At 32.3% G+C, this 18,020-nt stretch overlaps 1 protein-coding gene across 1 annotated transcript; it reads right to left on the bottom strand.

The window, feature by feature from the left end:
- Positions 1-2,149: 2,149 nt before the first annotated feature.
- Positions 2,150-16,631, bottom strand: LOC127722994 (uncharacterized). Its single transcript, XM_052229407.1, has 2 exons — positions 16,569-16,631; positions 2,150-6,066 (listed from the first exon to the last, which is right to left on the bottom strand). Exon 2 carries the CDS (start codon positions 6,043-6,045, stop codon positions 2,815-2,817), a length of 3,231 nt encoding a protein of 1,076 aa, XP_052085367.1. The 5' UTR covers positions 6,046-6,066; positions 16,569-16,631; the 3' UTR covers positions 2,150-2,814.
- Positions 16,632-18,020: the final 1,389 nt, after the last annotated feature.

Here is an 18,020-nt window from a genome sequence, read left to right as displayed (position 1 = left end):
CTGACCAAGTGTTGTTACTTTGCAGTCTGTCCATCATCCAAGATGGCCGACAGCGGGGGACTTCGTTTAATATAGGACCCTATGGGAAATACATACAAATGTCTTCTTTTAGAGTACCACTGAATGGAATGAAACCAAACATGGCATGAATGTTCCTTATGAGGTGCTGACCAAGTGTTGCTTCTTTGTTGCCGATTTACTGTTCAAGACGGCCACCAGGATATTTTATTAAATAACGGGACCAATATTAAACCAAATTTGGCCTCAATCATAATAAAGTCACAGTGACCTTGAACCTTGACTTCTATGAAAATTATTTGTTAAAGGGACATACCTGTTCTCTGGAGTTCAAATGAATGGTTGAGAGACAAAAATCTTGAAATGTTTTTGTCTGAATACTGAATTTCTCAACAGCAACTTAAATGCATGTAGCTCAAGTTGTATCTGTTATTATTTTCATTAAACTGTCCAACTTTCATATAATAGTATAAGTTAAAAATAACTCACTTTCAATGTATGCAGTAAAAATTTCTTTGTAATTTGAAATAATACAGGGGATTTAAAGGTATTAGTCTGTACATGGTTAGTTAGGGGTATAACTTGAACAAGAGAGGCAAAGATACCAAAGGGACATTCAAACTCATAAGTAAAAAAAAAAACAAAAAAAACTGACAATGCCATGGCAAAAAAGAAAAAGACCAAAAGACAAGCAACAGTATACAAAACACAACATAGAAAACTAAAGACTGAGCTACACAAATCCCACAAGTAATCTTCATATACTTAAAGATGTAAGTACAGTGTCGTAGCTAGCCCAAAATAGAGGGGCATTGATCTATCTGCCTTAATAGTTCTGCTCTATGCCTTTTTTCTTCTTTTTTTTTGAAGATAGATAAATAATTTCAAATGCAAAAAAAATCATTTATTGAACTGGAAAAAGATTTTTGCAACTAAAAAATACTACAAATCCAGCAAAAATACATTAATTCATTCAATTATTTCTTATATTTGTCTATAAAATAAACTTCGTCCCTTTTTCATACAAAAAACTGTACTAATGTGCCTTCTTAATCCTGGTTTGATCTGCTACTGAAAGTGTGCCCTTCTGAAGCTAGAACACTGAAGTAATATTAACATGTGTAAGTATTGATTTGTCAGGTTAAACATTTTCTTTTAATGTTTGAATAATCTCCCCTTATGCTTCTTAAAATATTTACTTGTACATGTTAATTGTATGAACATTTATTCAGTAATTTTTCTTAACAATGCCTGAAATTCTCAAGTTTTATAGGTAAGTCAAAAACATGCATCAATTATTTTTTTCTGTTTGCCTAATATGTTTTACAGTTCAAACTTGTCTACCTGAAGCATTTAACAAAGATCTCTACAGATGTTAAGTGATTACGCAATTACTTAACAAATTTGTGAAGAAAATGGTCAGTATTTTGAAAATTACAAACAAATAAAATTTTCATTGTCTTTGTAAATGATTAAGATAACCTTTAAAGACAGACAATTGAACACAATATTATAGCATATAATTTTATAAATATAGATTTAAACAAAATCTGGATGACTAAGGGAGATAACTATCTCCAAAAATAGTTACCAGTACCTATAAGTATTTTAACAAGTCTACCCCTGGCAGATGGTGACAGACATTTCATTAAATGGAAAAATAAAGTTGAAGAAAGAAGTTCTTGCTACTGTATTTAAAGCAATATAGAAAAATCTTTGAGAATATAATTATCCATTAATAAAATACAATCATAAATAAAGAAATACAATTTATACAACAGGTACAAGTTCATTGTGGTGTTACAAATGAATAAGTTTGTGATTAATATATTTGGATTGACAATAGGTTGATTAAAATAAATAATTCCCAGTTTTTTGTATAATCAGTGATAATTGATTGGTGTTTGCTTGATGTTTGCTGAATGTCCACTGGCAAGTATTTCATATATAAACAAGCCTATTTGACAAAACATACTTCAAAAATTCTTCTGATAAGTCTTTCTATCATGTCTATGGTGAAGAAGTAAAACAAACTTTACTGATAAAGTTAGATAGTATTTTCCAAACTTTTGTTTAATCATGTTAATATTAGATTGAAGTGTACATGTACTTTGACCTATAACTGTATAATGGTTTACTTTTACAAATTGTGACTTGGATGGAGAGTCGTCTCATTGGCACTCATACCACATCTTCTTATATCTATGTAAAACAAATAAATCTAAAATCAGAAATATATCAAATATGCTTGAAGATTTTAGCCTTATGTGCAATAATCTCTAAATTAATGTAGTCACAATGAAAAAAAATGTTCTCACATACTTCAGTAACATATAGGTATATGTTACAGGGCGAATGTTGTAGATTGAAAAAATTTTACACAGCAAGGGCAATAAAGTTATTCTTTAGTGTTCATTTCTTAATTTTTATCAAACAATCATACTATTACTACAATTCTCTAAAAATATGTAGTTAAAGGAGAAAAGTTTTCTTAGGGGCGGAGGGACCTTTTTCAGGACGTTGGGATTGGACCTTTATTTTTGGAGGAATTCAGGATTGGGCCTTTATTTTTGCTAGAATTTGGGATTTACACCTATCGGGACTAGGGAATTGAAGATTTATTTTTCGGGATCCGGGAAAGAATACTTTATTTTTTCGGGAATACAGGATTATACCCCCTCCTACTCTTCTAATAAATAAAGATAGCTTTTTTTTTACCAAACAATGATACTATTTGTACAATACTCTGAAAATAAGTTGTTATAAATGTCAGTATCAATTGTCATTAGATATCAATTAATCAGTTTCATCTACAACAACTAATTTCAATATTTTTGGTGTTGCAGCTTTACATCTTTCAATATGTCCATGATTCATAACTTCCTTTGCTGTTTTAAAACCTTTCATGCATCCTCCACATCTATACGGCCTTGACATTGGATGGACTCTTCCAACATGATGATCATAATCACTCTTGCGATTGAAAAGCCCATCACACAATTGACAGCCGAATTTCTTTATTCTACTTCTATGTTTTTTCTGGTGAGTTTTCAGGTCAGCTAATATATTGTAACGAATTTTACACACCGAACACTTATATCGTTTCTCATTCTGATGAACTCGAATCATGTGAAGGACTTTGGCACTATTTTGTGAGAATCTTTTCCCACATATCTGACAAGCATATTTCTTGATGCCATCAAATGGATGAACTGTTTCAATATGTCTTGCTTTACCACTTCGTGAACTAAATTCTTTATCACAAATGTGACAGAAATTTTTCTCTTTTTCTTCATCATCCTTTCGACACTTTGCTTCATGTTTATCAACCATACGTTTCAAGTAAAACCCTTTATCACATTCCGAACAGAAATAGGATTTAGCTATGCCACCATGTTTCCCCATTTTTGTTAAATTAACTCTTAAAACTTTTAAACCGTTCTGTAGTAATTCTGATGTATTCCCCTGAGTCAGACTGGTACATGTTTTCTTGTTGTCTCTATTGGTATCATCGATCTCATTTCCTTGTTGATCTGTAACAGGTGAGAGCATGTCTTCTGGTTTCTCCGTTTCTGCTGTTTTGTTATCCTCAATTGACACACAAGAATTTTCACCCATTGATGAATAATCTAATAAGCCTTCCATACTACTAAAATTCATGTCTGAATTATGTTCCACTGATAAAACATCTTTTGTAAAATTATCACCATGTGTGCCATCATTTGTTATCTCAAAGGAGCTATCCACTTTCAATGAACCAATATCTGAAACTTTCAACCCAGAAGAGTTATCCCCCATTATAATTGTTTCCACATTTTCAGATGAATTTTCATCATTTGTTTCAAAACAGTTTTTTGTAATATTATTTGAGTACTGAAGAATAGAATTCAAAGCTTTATCATCTTTTATTTGTAAAGCGGTTTCATCTATCTTTTTAATAAAATCATAAATCTCAAGCTTCACGTTGTTATCTCCCTTGGTTTCGTTTTCAATGCTGATATTTTCAGACAAAGGACACTTATCCATGTTAACACTTGATGCTTTATTATTTTCCTCAGCTTCCTGTTTAATATGTGTCAATTTGATCTCAGATAAGTTCTTTTTCAAACCACCATCCTTTTTTTCATTCAAACTATTTTCTGATGTCTTTGAATTAGCTTCTGAATTAGGAGAAACATCTGAACTCTTGCTAGTTATCTTTTCTAATCTGTTGATTGCACGGTTGCTATGACAACCAGAATTATTAATATCCTCTGTATGTTTTTCATCATTGACAATTTGTGCAGTTCTTTTATGGTTTATTTTCATTTTCTTTGGTGGTCGTTTCATAATTGGTTTTTCAATATAGACATCTTTTTGTATAATACCTATTTTCGGTATGTCCTTCAATTTAACTGGTGTATTAAAGTTTTTTTTCTCAGTGCCAAGAACCTCAACAATTTCTTTGAACATACTTTCTTGCCATTTATTCCGCTGTTCTTTGTATGTTAACTTACATGTAGATGGGCTATTTTCACATTTTGGGTTTTTGATCAGACCTCTGTTATTTTTTAATATGGAATGCAAGATCTGAATCTGCTCAGCACCACTCTCAGTATTTGTTTTTTTCACTTCAGCTTTTTGAAACAAACGATTAAAATGAAGTTTATAATGAGTGATCTTTGCACCTCTGTCAACGCAAGGTTTACCACAGAATTCACAATTTGTTAGCGGAGAGTCCTGGACATGAATATTAATATGTCTGTGCAGTGCCCTCTTTACTTTAAAGCTTTTCTTACATATTTTGCAGGCAAAGGGACGATCATCAAAATGAACTCTAAAATGATTATTCAAACTAGCTGAAGAAGTATACATCTTATTACAAATGGAGCACTGATAAGGGGATTCCCCTTTGTGTTGTATTCTAACGTGACTGTCTAGAGTAGATTGATGATGAAATCTTTTACCACAGACTTCACATAGAAATCCTCCTGTAAAATTGTGTGTTATGAAGTGATGTTTTAAGTTCCCTTTACTGTTGAATTGTTTCCCACATATAGAACATAAATAGGGCTTTACCAAATGTTTGGATGATTTTTCATTGCTTTCTTGCGTCTTGGAGGACTCTTGATTGTCTTCTAACTTTTCCTCATCATTTAAATCTTGATTCAAAGGCAGATCTTGATTGTCTTCTTCCTTTTCCTCATCAATTTTTCGGGATTCAATTTCAGTAACCTCTGTAATCACTTTTTCAAGGTCAAATTTCTCTTGTAGGTGATTGTCTTTGAACTTACATACCTTTGAGTGTCGCTGCAATTCATATTTCTGGCAGTATTCTCTCCAACAATACTGACATTGGTAATCTCTAGTCGGTTTATGGATTTTCTTGTGTCTAAGAAGGGCCTTCCTACTTTTGAACGTGTTTAAACAGTCTTCACATTGATAGTTAAGTTCGTTGGTATGTTTTATCATGTGATTAGTCAGGGATCCAGACTGTATGAAACTAGCATCACACTGTTGACATTTGTACGGTTTTTCACCAGTGTGTAGTCTATGATGGTGATTTCGGGCACTACACTGGGTAAATGCCATATCACAATAACTACATTTGTATGGCCGTGAGTTTGTATGGATACGCATGTGTCTTGACAAATCACTCGCAAATTTAAACTTTTTAACACATTCAACAACGGAACATTCATACGGTCTTTTATCTGAATGGTATTTTTTATGAGTAGTCAATTGTTTCAAGCAGGCATACTGTTTTCCACAGATATCACATTTTAAATCATCACCTGTTTTTTTTTTCCTTCCACGTTTTGCACTTTTGATCGATGAAGCCATTTCTTTTTCTGAAGCTAGTGGTAATTCAAATAGCTTTTCTTCACACTGTATATCTTCTAAAGCTGAAATTTCTCCATGAGCTGGATGTCCCAATTCTACTTTGTAAATGACCTGTTCTGTTTCATTACAGGTAAATGATGCCATAGGAATAGAAAATATTGTCATGTTGTTTTGGTCTCCGCGACATATCTGAGCTTGTGTCATTGTACCTCTAAACTGAAGAAGCTGTAAAAATATAAAATTGTTAATTATGAATTGATAATAATAATATCTTTATTGTCATATAAACATATTTAGTTTGTGACAAAAACAAACATAACATAGCAAAGAACTAATAATTCTATAATATTAAGTGAACACATGGGGAAAAAATTATAAGACTTCTGCCCACAGTTCTGATGACTGTTTTATAAAGGAGCCAATATTAATAGAGGGGTTTAGCATTTCTTTAACTTTTTGTTCTTGGGTAAGAGACATAAAATTATGAGAAGGTAAACAATTTATCCCTTAGTGTTTTGTTAATTTTACATTCAATGAGGCAGTGTTTTTCATCCTCCAGCAAGTGGCACAGTTTACATATTCTATCATTTCTAGGAATTTTATAATAGCTATCTTTTTCTATTTCTAAATTATGGTAACTACTAATTTAAGAAAACAGAGGTAGATTGTACTAGTGAGACAAGAATGTGTGAGTTGTCATGCTAAGCACCCCCCACTTGTAATTCAACAGGACATAGGTGTCTGACAGTTCTTCACTCACATTACAACTTTTCACTGTTAAGCTGCTGACCAAATATAAAGTCATTCTCTTTAGAAGTTCAATATTAATAGAATTACAAGGATTATCTATGATTAAAATTATATGGTTTATAACCAAACCCCTCACACTTTTTACCTTTCTATATCTTTTTAATTTTTTTTACTAGATATTTAAATGAAACTGAAGATTAATATCATCAACAGAAAAATATAAACAGAAAATGATATCTAATGAAGAAGTATAATTTCTGTCAACATATATATATTTCAATTGGTTTAAACTATGTATTAACACAGGATAAAAATATGAGGGGTTTCGTAATACATGTATTTCAACTTGTCTGATTACAGAAGTAAATTAATTGGGGTTATCTAATGATTCTGTTAATTGTTGTGATGTGACAAATCAAGAAATTATATATACATGTACATGTAGGTAAATATAAGAATAGAATTCCAATGCCCCTTACATTGCACATATTTTATCTGTCCTAGGGCGATAACTAAAAAAGAATCTTTTTCAGTTATTGCCCTAGGACAGATAAAATAGATTAAAATTTAAAATAATTTAAAATTTTATGAATATCTTAGAGAAATGAAGGACTAAGAGCAAATGCAATGCAATGTCTGATATAATTAATATTTCCAAGGGGCATAACTCTTGTAAAAATTGTTGGTTGGCACTGACATGACTGATTTTCAAAATTGTCCAAGACATTGCTGATATAAACCTATAATATAAATCTGATAAAAATTTGGCAAAAAATGTACATGAGAGAGTGCTTACAATGCAATTTTCCATATAATTAATATTTCCAAGGGGCATAACTCTTTTAAAAATTGTTGATCAGCACTGATTTTCGATCTTGTCCAAGACATTGTTGATATAAACCTATGACATAAGTTTTATTAAAATCTGGCAAGAATTGCACACATGAGAGCGCTAACAATACAATTTTCCTTTTAATTGTAATAAAATGCTCCGCAGGGCGCAGCTTGATACGACCGCAGAGGTCGAACCCTGAACAGTTGGGGCAAATATGGACACAACATTTAAGCTTGATACAGCTTTGCATTTGGATTGTGATTAAATATTTGACACAGCATAGGTTTCTGACACAGAATGAATGTGGTCTAAGAACTTAAAAATTTTTAATTGGACATTCACCTATTATGGTCCAATATCCAAAATCTAAATACATGGTTAGATTCAGCATATCAAAGAACCCCAAGAATTCAATTTTTGATGAAATCAAACAAAGTTTAATTTTGGACCCTTTTGACCTCAATGTGGACAAAGTTGATAACGGGGCCCAAAAATCAAAAATCTAAATACATGGTTAGATTCAGCATATCAAAGAACCCCATATATTCAATTTTTGTTGAAATCAAACAAAGTTTAATTTTGGACCCCGATTTGGACCAACTTGAAAACTGGGCCCATAATCAAAAATCTAAATACATGTTTAGATTCAGCATATCAAAGAACCCTAAGAATTCAATTTTTGTTAAAATCAAACTAAGTTTAATTTTGGACCCTTTGGACCTTAATGTAGACCAATTAGAAAACGGAACCAAAAATTAAGAATCAAAATACACGGTTAGATTCGGCATATCAAAGAACCCCAATAATTCAATTTTTGATGCAAATCAAACAAAGTTTAATTTTGGACCCTTTGGACCTCAATGTGGACCAATTTAAAAACGGGGCCCAAAATCCAAAAACTAAATACACGGTTAGATTCAGCATATTAAAGAACCCCAAGAATTCAAGAATAAAACCCCATTGAAATTTGTCAAGAAATAAGCAATTTATACGAAGTATCTTCTTTTGCACAATACTGTGCAATTGAAGATTTCTTGCTATTGTGCAATACTGTGCAATTGAAAATTTCTTGCTATTGCACAATACTTATTATATAATAATTTACACATCCTGTTTGGTGTGTATCTCCTTCCATATCATTATTATTTGCTTTTAAATATAAATCAGAAATACCCAACTTAAAATGGAAAATTTCAAAAGAAAAGAAAAAGGAAAAAAAGAAAAAAAAGGAAAAAAAAAAATTCCCCCCCCCAAATTTTTTGAACCCCCTTAAGATTCATCACCCTCAAACTCAATCCCAGCCTTCCCTTTGTGGTATGGTACCTTGCAGTACAATTTTAGAGAGATCCATACATTTGAACACAAGTTATTGTCTGGAAACTAGAAAAATGTGTTTTTTGGCCCCTTTTTGGCCCCAAATTCCTAAACGTTTAGGGCAATTACCCCCAAACTCAAACCCAGCTTTCCCTTTGTGATATGGAACCTTGTAGTACAATTTCATAAAGATCCATACACTTACACACAAGTTATTGTCCTGAAACTAGAAAAATGCTTGTTTTTGGCCCCTTTTTGGCCCCTAATTCCTAAAATATTGAGGCAATTACCCCCATCATCAATCCCAGCCTTCCCTTTGTGGTATGGTACCTTGCAGTACAATTTCAGAGAGAGATCCATACACTTGAACACAAGTTATTGTCTGGAAACTAGAAAAATGCTTATTTTTGGCCCCTTTTTGGCCCCCAATTCCTAAAACGTTTCTGCAATTACCCCCAAACTCAATTACAGCTTTCCCTTTGTGATATGGAACCTTGTAGTACAATTTCAGAAAGATCCATACACTTACACACAAGTTATTGTCATGAAACTAGAAAAATGCTTCTTTTTTGCCCCTTTTTTGGCCCCTAATTCCTAAATTTTTGAGGCAATTACCCCCAAAATCAATCCCAGCATTCCTTTTGTGATATGGAACCTTGTGGTACAATGTCAGAGAGATCCATACACTAACACACAAGTTATGTCTGGAAGTTACAAAAATGCTTATTTTTGGCCCCTTTTTGGCCCCTAATTCCTTTACTGTTGGTACCATAACCCCCAAAATCAATCCCAACCTTCATTTTGTGGTATTGAACCTTGTGGTAAAATTTCATAGAGATCCATTCACTTAAACTAAAGTTAGAGTGCGAAAACCAATGTGTCTTCGGACGACGCCGGACGACGACGACGACGACGCCAACGTCATACCAATATACGACCACAAAAATTTTTTTGCGGTCGTATAAAAAGGTTAAAGGCATTTGATAGCTACAAATGTATCCACAATAAATGTACAAATAATCTGGAAAGTTTGAAGGCAAATATGGATTATGTGCAACCAGGCCAATAATATATATCATAAATACCATGCAGATCTTAAATAAAAATATTTTATTTGGTATGGTACAATTTAGTTGTGGAGCCCTGGGGAATAATCTAAAGAAAAGTCTAGAGGAAATGTGAGCAAAGCTCACAAAATGACCCCCCCCCCCCCCTTTTGTAAAGTCCATGCTTTGGTAAGGAAAACTAAAACCAAATAGATGCACATTAGCATTATATGGTTACATTATGATTTATATATGAAGTCTGGCACCATTTAAAACCATTTCTTTAATTTGTAACTCAAAACAATTGCATACACATGACATACATGGACGTTTCATCAACATTATGATTAATATATAATTGTAATTAATAATTATTTCAAAGATGTAACTGATGTAGAAAATAAATTATCGAAGTAATTCTTTTTTGTCATTTTTTCAAAAGTAACCTTAAAATCTATCTGTATAGACTACTACTCTCCATTGCAATTAGATATTAATTTTATGTAATAAAATATTAAATGTAATTTCATAAAACTTATTATAGTCCATGTTTTTATTGAAATTTAGAACAGCTCTAGTGAATATTTTTTTCTTAAAAAATATCATATATAGATAGTTAACAATATATAAATAACACATAGCTGAGAGAGTGATAGAGCAGATTGTTACCCCGAGAAAACATTGTCAACTGAGGCGAAGCCAAGGTTGACAATGTCTTTTCGAGGGGTAACAATCTGCTCTATCACCCTCTCAGATACATGTATGTGTTATTTAATTTATTATACTGAATGTTCTGTTATTACTGTCTATTAAATTTTAAATTCAAAGTAATAAACAATGTCGTCTTGTACATAACAATCATCCGTATAATACAGCGCACACTTGAGCAAGCGTCTCCGTGAAGGGTATTAGAGTATTTGCCATGGGATAGAGTAAATTGTCTCCCTCGTATTAACCAAACAAAATCTGGCATTTTGACATGAAGTATAATAAAGTAAATTGTCTCCCTTGTATTAACCAATCAAAATCTGGCATTTTGACATGAAGTATAATAAAACAACTTGTTTAAGTAAGTTATATTAGTAACAGGTGACAATGAATATTCCATCCACAAAAAAATCCTCCTGGCCCCCAGAAAATCAAATTGTTCTCCCTTTAGGTGTAATACCACCAAATCATAGTACGTCACATCCGGTTGCATACGAAAATAGGTTGAAAAAAAATATTCCCTTGAATTTGACAGTTGTAGGTAATTGATCCTACATTTCATTGCAGTAAAACATTTCTGGGTCATAAACATATATCTTGGGTATTTAAAAGCACCATTATTTTTTTATTTGGGGTTTCTATGGAATATTTTGGAAACTTGAGGTTACATGGTTACTAAAGCTTGTACACAGGTTAATAAAAGGGGAAATTTTGATTGGTTAACTTCCAGTGATGGTTATTTTCTTATATGCAATGAAATGTTATGTGAAATTTTTTCTATAGTACTGGACAAGATAAAACTTTACTCATGCCAAGCATTTCTTTATTTGAAACTAAGAAAAATTCTGGACAATTTTTTGAAAAGTGCAAATTTAACAAAGACTAATAGGGGAAAATCAATGGTGGTATTACACCTAATATGGGAAGCTGTACATGCACCTTTGACCTTGTGAGTACTCTCATGTGTTAAAATTTCTTGCTATTTAAGTGAAATATTACAAATAATGAAATATTCTGAGTGGATTGAGTCTCCAAAACACATTTTATGAGAAAATATTCTTGAAATAGGACTCTATCATGAATATTAGTTGACAGAACAAGCCAAACTTAGTGTTTTGGGGAGCTTTTTCTCCTTATTTCTTATATTCTGCTATAATAGAAAATTTTTCCTAAGAAATACTTTAATAAATATATAGTTATAAGTAAATAAAATTATTTTTAAAGCAGTAACAACAAATTATTCACTAGAAGAGAAGCTTTTTATGTCCCTCTCTGGAACGCGGCATAAATTAAAGTTTACGTAAGGACTTATTGAAACCTCCTTGGAGACTGTAAACTTTTATATTGATAGTTCATTCAGCTTGAATACTTCAATTACTCATTTGTCATAACATTTCTATCATAAATGAGTGAAAGCTATCCCAAAATTTATATTTATTGGCCTAAAAAGTAGAAATTTTGAGGAAATGAGAGGTATAAATGGACCAAAACAGACCTTATAAGGAAGACAAAGAGGTCCATTAGTGGTATTTATCATCCTGAAGTCATCTTTTGTATCATATTCAACTGTTTGTAGGCAGATGAGATTAATATTTGATCATTTATTGGTCCACACTATATTCTATCATGATGCGGCTTGGTTTGGATCTTTCAAAGAAATTTTGCTCGAATCGTTGTAGATGTCGTCTTACATTATACTAGATTTTTCTCAAACTATTGAACTGATTATGACAAAACTTGACAGGAATGCTTGAAATAACCAGTATTACAAAGGAAAAAAGTCACATTCAGTTTATTGAACAAAAAAGTCTTCTTTATGGGAAGCTGTACATGCACCTTTGACCTTGTGAGTACTCTCATGTGTTAAAATTTCTTGCTATTTAAGTGAAATATTACAAATAATGAAATATTCTGAGTGGATTGAGTCTCCAAAACACATTTTATGAGAAAATATTCTTGAAATAGGACTCTACCATGAATATTAGTTGACAGAACAAGCCAAACTTAGTGTTTTGGGGAGCTTTTTCTCCTTATTTCTTATATTCTGCTATAATAGAAATTTTTTCCTAAGAAATACTTTAATAAATATATAGTTATAAGTAAATAAAATTATTTTTAAAGCAGTAACAACAAATTATTCACTAGAAGAGAAGCTTTTTATGTCCCTCTCTGGAACGCGGCATAAATTTAAGTTTTACGTAAGGACTTATTGAAACCTCCTTGGAGACTGTAAACTTTTATATTGATAGTTCATTCAGCTTGAATACTTCAATTACTCATTTGTCATAACATTTCTATCATAAATGAGTGAAAGTTATCCCAAAATTTTTATTTATTGGCCTAAAAAGTAGAAATTTTGAGGAAATGAGAGGTATAAATGGACCAAAACAGACCTTATAAGGAAGACAAAGAGGTCCATTAGTGGTATTTATCATCCTGAAGTCATCTTTTGTATCATATTCAACTGTTTGTAGGCAGATGAGATTAATATTTGATCATTTATTGGTCCACACTATATTCTATCATGATGCGGCTTGGTTTGGATCTTTCAAAGAAATTTTGCTCGAATCGCTGTAGATGTCGTCTTACATTATACTAGATTTTTCTCAAACTATTGAACTGATTATGACAAAACTTGACAGGAATGCTTGAAATAACCAGTATTACAAAGGAAAAAAGTCACATTCAGTTTATTGAACAAAAAAGTCTTCTTTAGGTGTAATACCACCAAATCATAGTACGTCACATCCGGTTGCATACGAAAATAGGTCGAAAAAAAATATTCCCTTGAAATTGACAGTTGTAGGTAATTGATCCTACATTTCATTGCAGTAAAACATTTCTGGGTCATAAACATATATCTTGGGTATTTAAAAGCACCATTATTTTTTTATTTGGGGTTTCTATGGAATATTTTGGAAACTTGAGGTTACATGGTTACTAAAGCTTGTACACAGGTTAATAAAAGGGGAAATTTTGATTGGTTAACTTCCAGTGATGGTTATTTTCTTATATGCAATGAAATGTTATGTGAAATTTTTTCTATAGTACTGGACAGGATAAAACTTTACTCATGCCAAGTATTTCTTTATTTGAAACAAAGATAAATTCTGGACAATTTTTTGAAAAGTGCAAATTTAACAAAGACTATTAGGGGAAAATCAATGGTGGTATTACACCTTAATTGCAGTAACTGCCATCAGTTTAACCTCAGCGATATACATACATTTAATAGGTCTAAGTACAGTAAGTAGAACAGTATGGTAGCTCTTTGATCTTGTGCGGTTTACTTTTAACCAGGGTTTCCACTGGTGGTCACAATTATCACATAATTTGGGATGAAAATTCATTGCAAAAATGAAAAGAATTATAGCGGTAAGACATCGTTCATCTTGCTTATTTTTTTCTGGATTCTCTGACTTTTCCCATTATCCATGTTATCAGAAAGCACTCAGCTTTGTAACTTTGAACTCATCACCCGTTTCAATTTTGATGAAAAATCAATAATCCGCTGATTGTAAAAAGGTATAGGCATATAAGCCATCCGCAATAAACTAATTGTTGGAAACAGTTGAATGGTTTAATAAAACAGTGAGGTCAAATGGCTTCACATGTCACTAAAATGAGTTTTACATTTACATGTATTATGAAAATAGTTGCATTTATTGAAGTTTAGAGCTCTGATTGAAGTTGGTACTTCACAATCATTTTATCGCTCTGTTTTAAACATATCTTTCTGTTTTTATCTCTACTTTTAATGATATGCTGGAAAACAAAGCTGGTTTTTTTTAAGAAAACACCTACAAAATTAAGAGCACTTCAACTAGATGGGAAGAATTCTATAAATTGATTGAAGATGTCCAAACCTGCTGATGCCTTGATTACAAATATAATTAGGCACTGGCTACGATTACCTGCAAAAGTAACAATAAGAAATAATTATTGTTACTTCCAAACTAATTGACGAAATGTATATCCGATTGCAGCTAACAATAATATCATTTTTTATTGTTACCTGCAAAATTTTACGTTTGCAAATTATGTACAAAATTATTTTTTGTGTGTAGCATTGGGATACTTTGGACTGTCTTCGTGTCTGATTGTCTCGTATACGTTGCTTTACATATTTGAACAAATTTATATGAATAGAAATTTATTTATTGAACATAGCAATACTAAATTGAAAGCCCATGTATACATACATGTATTTAGAATTCTTTTAGCTATCCAGTATGTAGCCGTAGGTGGCATTTTGAGGTAAACACATTTTAGGTGGTACCACTCAAGACACCCGTCGAAAACTATAGATCCATATACATGATATATATATGCATGTCTTTATAGCACACAAAACAGTATAATTTTGATATGTCCTTCTTTGGTGATATCTTGATTATTTGAGCATTTTCCAAGACTTATTGAAAAAATAATTTTTGAGCCGCTTGAGAAAATGTTCTTGTCGAGTACTTTCATAGGAAATTTCTCAACTGGAACAAATTGTTCCTCTGAATAAGAATAGAGAGCTGTTTTAATAGACATGCTATGGCAAAAGTGAACGTCAGATTGGTCAATACAGTATTGCATCCGTTCGCCCTAATTACATGTTCACCCATGGAAATTTAATCATGTTAATGTTTTACATCATAATCTAATTGTTTTAATTTATTTCTTAATCAGATTGCTCGTAACTCAATTTTCGTTTATATCATTCATGGATTTTTCTAGCATTCCACAGGGTCCGGTATTCGGATCCATTCCCAATGGCAAAACCCCTACATTTTTCCCAATTTCAGCAGGAAAAATTCCCAAACTATCTCATTTTCAGGAATAAAATTATAAATGGCAATCAGGATGATGATGTAGTTTCTAATACTTTATTTCCACAAAAAAGATAATTCTAATGAACTAGACACAATAAAACTAACATCTGGTATATTTGTTGTTTTTCCCAATTTCATTGAAAATCGTGTAAAAAAATCCCAAACTGTCCAGGGTCCTTTTTCCCAAAATACCCAGAAAAATCCCTGTCATTGCCTGAGTGCCTAAATACATTTTGCGGGTCTGATAATAACTGCAGGTAACAATAAAATTGATATTATTGCTACCTGCAATTTCTGTAAGAAATCAGATTCCTGTCCGAACAATAATTATTTCTTACTGTTACTTTTTGCGGGTAATCATACCCAGTGTTTAACATGTTTATAATCTGTTTATGGTCCTTAGGCTTAGGATATTTTTGGTAATGTGAAAACCCAAAAAAGCACAGTACCAAACAGTAAGGGTTCCACAGCTACTGGTATTTTAACAGGTTAATAAGTGTTTAAGGTTCATCATAACAAATGGACAAAAATGGCCGTATTTACACCCCAAAAACTACTCTGAGTACGTATATACAGACTTACCTGTCCAGTTGGAAAAGTTTTAAGGCCTGGCATCCACTAGATATATAAAAGGTAAATGCATTTTGTGTTTCAGAAAGATATAATCTTTTTTTGGATTTTGATGGGCATTTTTTTTCCTTTCTGCAGAAGGTGTAAAAATAAACAAACACCTGAACTGCTTTGATACTGTCCACTCAGTTAAAACCCTTTAACTCACCTATAGTTGTGTAGATATCATTTGTCTGTCTATTGTTTATGTCAATCAAGGACAATCAATACTTTTCACCTGAGAGGGAGCATCTCAAAGTTGTATCCCAACTTAGTTTATTTTTACACATTCCGCAGGAATGAAAACAAATGCCCATCAAAATCCAAAAAAGATTTTATCTTTCTGAAACTCAAAATGCATTTAACTTCTATATATCTAGTGGATGCCAGGCATTAAAACTTTTCCAACTGCACAGGTAAGTCTGTACTCAGAGTAGTTTTTGAGGTGGAAATACAGCCATTTTTGTCCATTTGTTATGATGAACCTTAAGGAAGAGATCTTTACGTGGCAGCAGCCTTTGCCATTTTTTGTTTGCCGGAAAGAGAGTATGATTTTACGTATCAATAGCTTTAGACATGTTTCAACTTTTTCAAGTAATTATAGGTGTAGAAGATCTAGACAACGTATACCTTCTAATGACTTACCAATATACTCGTTTCTACTTCCAACAAACCTAGGTTCTCTGGTCTTGTTTGTGGTTTCGCTTGAAAAACATAAACAAATTTAAACCAACATCGGGCATAAATGATCCGGTTTGAACATAATTTGACGAGTTGGAATATTTTTGATTGGTGATTGCATTGCGGCACGCCTCGTCAGCACAAAACTAAAGAGTGAAATTTAATATTTACTTTTGAAATTTACTACGAAATCGTGCACTGTCAACATAAAAGAATCAAGTGAAAATAAGAATTATATTGGAATTATATCGAAAACATGATTCTTGACATTGAAATACAAGAGCCTGAAAATCCGAGATTTAACAAACAACCTAAAAAACTCTTTTCATACATAAAAGGCCAAAACAATGAAAACACTGGTATTGCACCTCTTAGGAGTGAAGGTTTACTTTATACAGATCCCTTGAAAAAAGCTAATATATTAAACGAACAATTTAAATCAGCTTTTACATCTGAGACTAATACAGTAATTCCTGACAAAGGTCCATCAACACATCCAATAATGGACAATATAGACATCAACAGAGAAGGCATCTATAAATTAATTAAAAATATAAATCCTAAAAAGGCAACAGGACCAGATAACATTACTGGAATAGTGCTAAAAGAAAACATCAACACATGCACAGACATACTCACTCTAATTTTTACAAAATCAATGCAAACAGGAAAAGTCAGTACCTCATGATTGGAACCACGCAAATGTAACACCTGTTTTCAAAAAAGGAGACAAACATCATCCTGGTAACTATCGTCCAATTTCATTAACATGTATTTCCTGCAAATTATTAGAGCACATAATCATGCAAGCAACATCATGAAACACCTTGAATCCAACAACATACTTTATGACTTGCAACACGGCTTCAGGGCAAATAGATCATGCGAATCCCAAATAATATCACTAATTCACCAGCTGTGTTCAAATAACGACAAAAACATACAAACCGATCTAATCATCATGGATTTCGCAAAAGCCTTTGACAAAGTTCCACACAACCGTTTACTATATAAACTTAAATTTTTCGGTGTATCAGATCAAGCTACAAACTGGATAAAATCTTTCCTTTCAAATCGTTCACAAACAGTTATGCTAGAAAACCATTCCTCTGACAACATACCAGTTACATCAGGTGTTCTTCAGTGCACTGTATTAGGTCCAATACAATTTTTAATATACATTAATGACTTACCTGACTATTTACATCACAGTCAAATCAGGCTCTTTGCTGACGATAGCATCATTTGCCGACAGATAAAATCAACATCAGATTGCCTTAAACTCCAGGAAGACATAGAAGGGGCAATCAAATGGGAACAAGACTGGCTAATGCAGTTCCACCCTGACAAATGCAACATACTTCGAGTGACCACAAAGAAAACACCTATCCATTTTTATTATAACATGCACGGTCA

This window comes from Mytilus californianus, unplaced genomic scaffold (genome assembly GCF_021869535.1).
Source record: "Mytilus californianus isolate M0D057914Y unplaced genomic scaffold, xbMytCali1.0.p SCAF_13, whole genome shotgun sequence".
Classification (NCBI taxonomy): domain Eukaryota; kingdom Metazoa; phylum Mollusca; class Bivalvia; order Mytilida; family Mytilidae; genus Mytilus; species Mytilus californianus.
The sequence above is the reverse complement of the archived record's forward strand: the minus strand, read 5'-3'. Positions and strand labels throughout refer to the sequence as shown.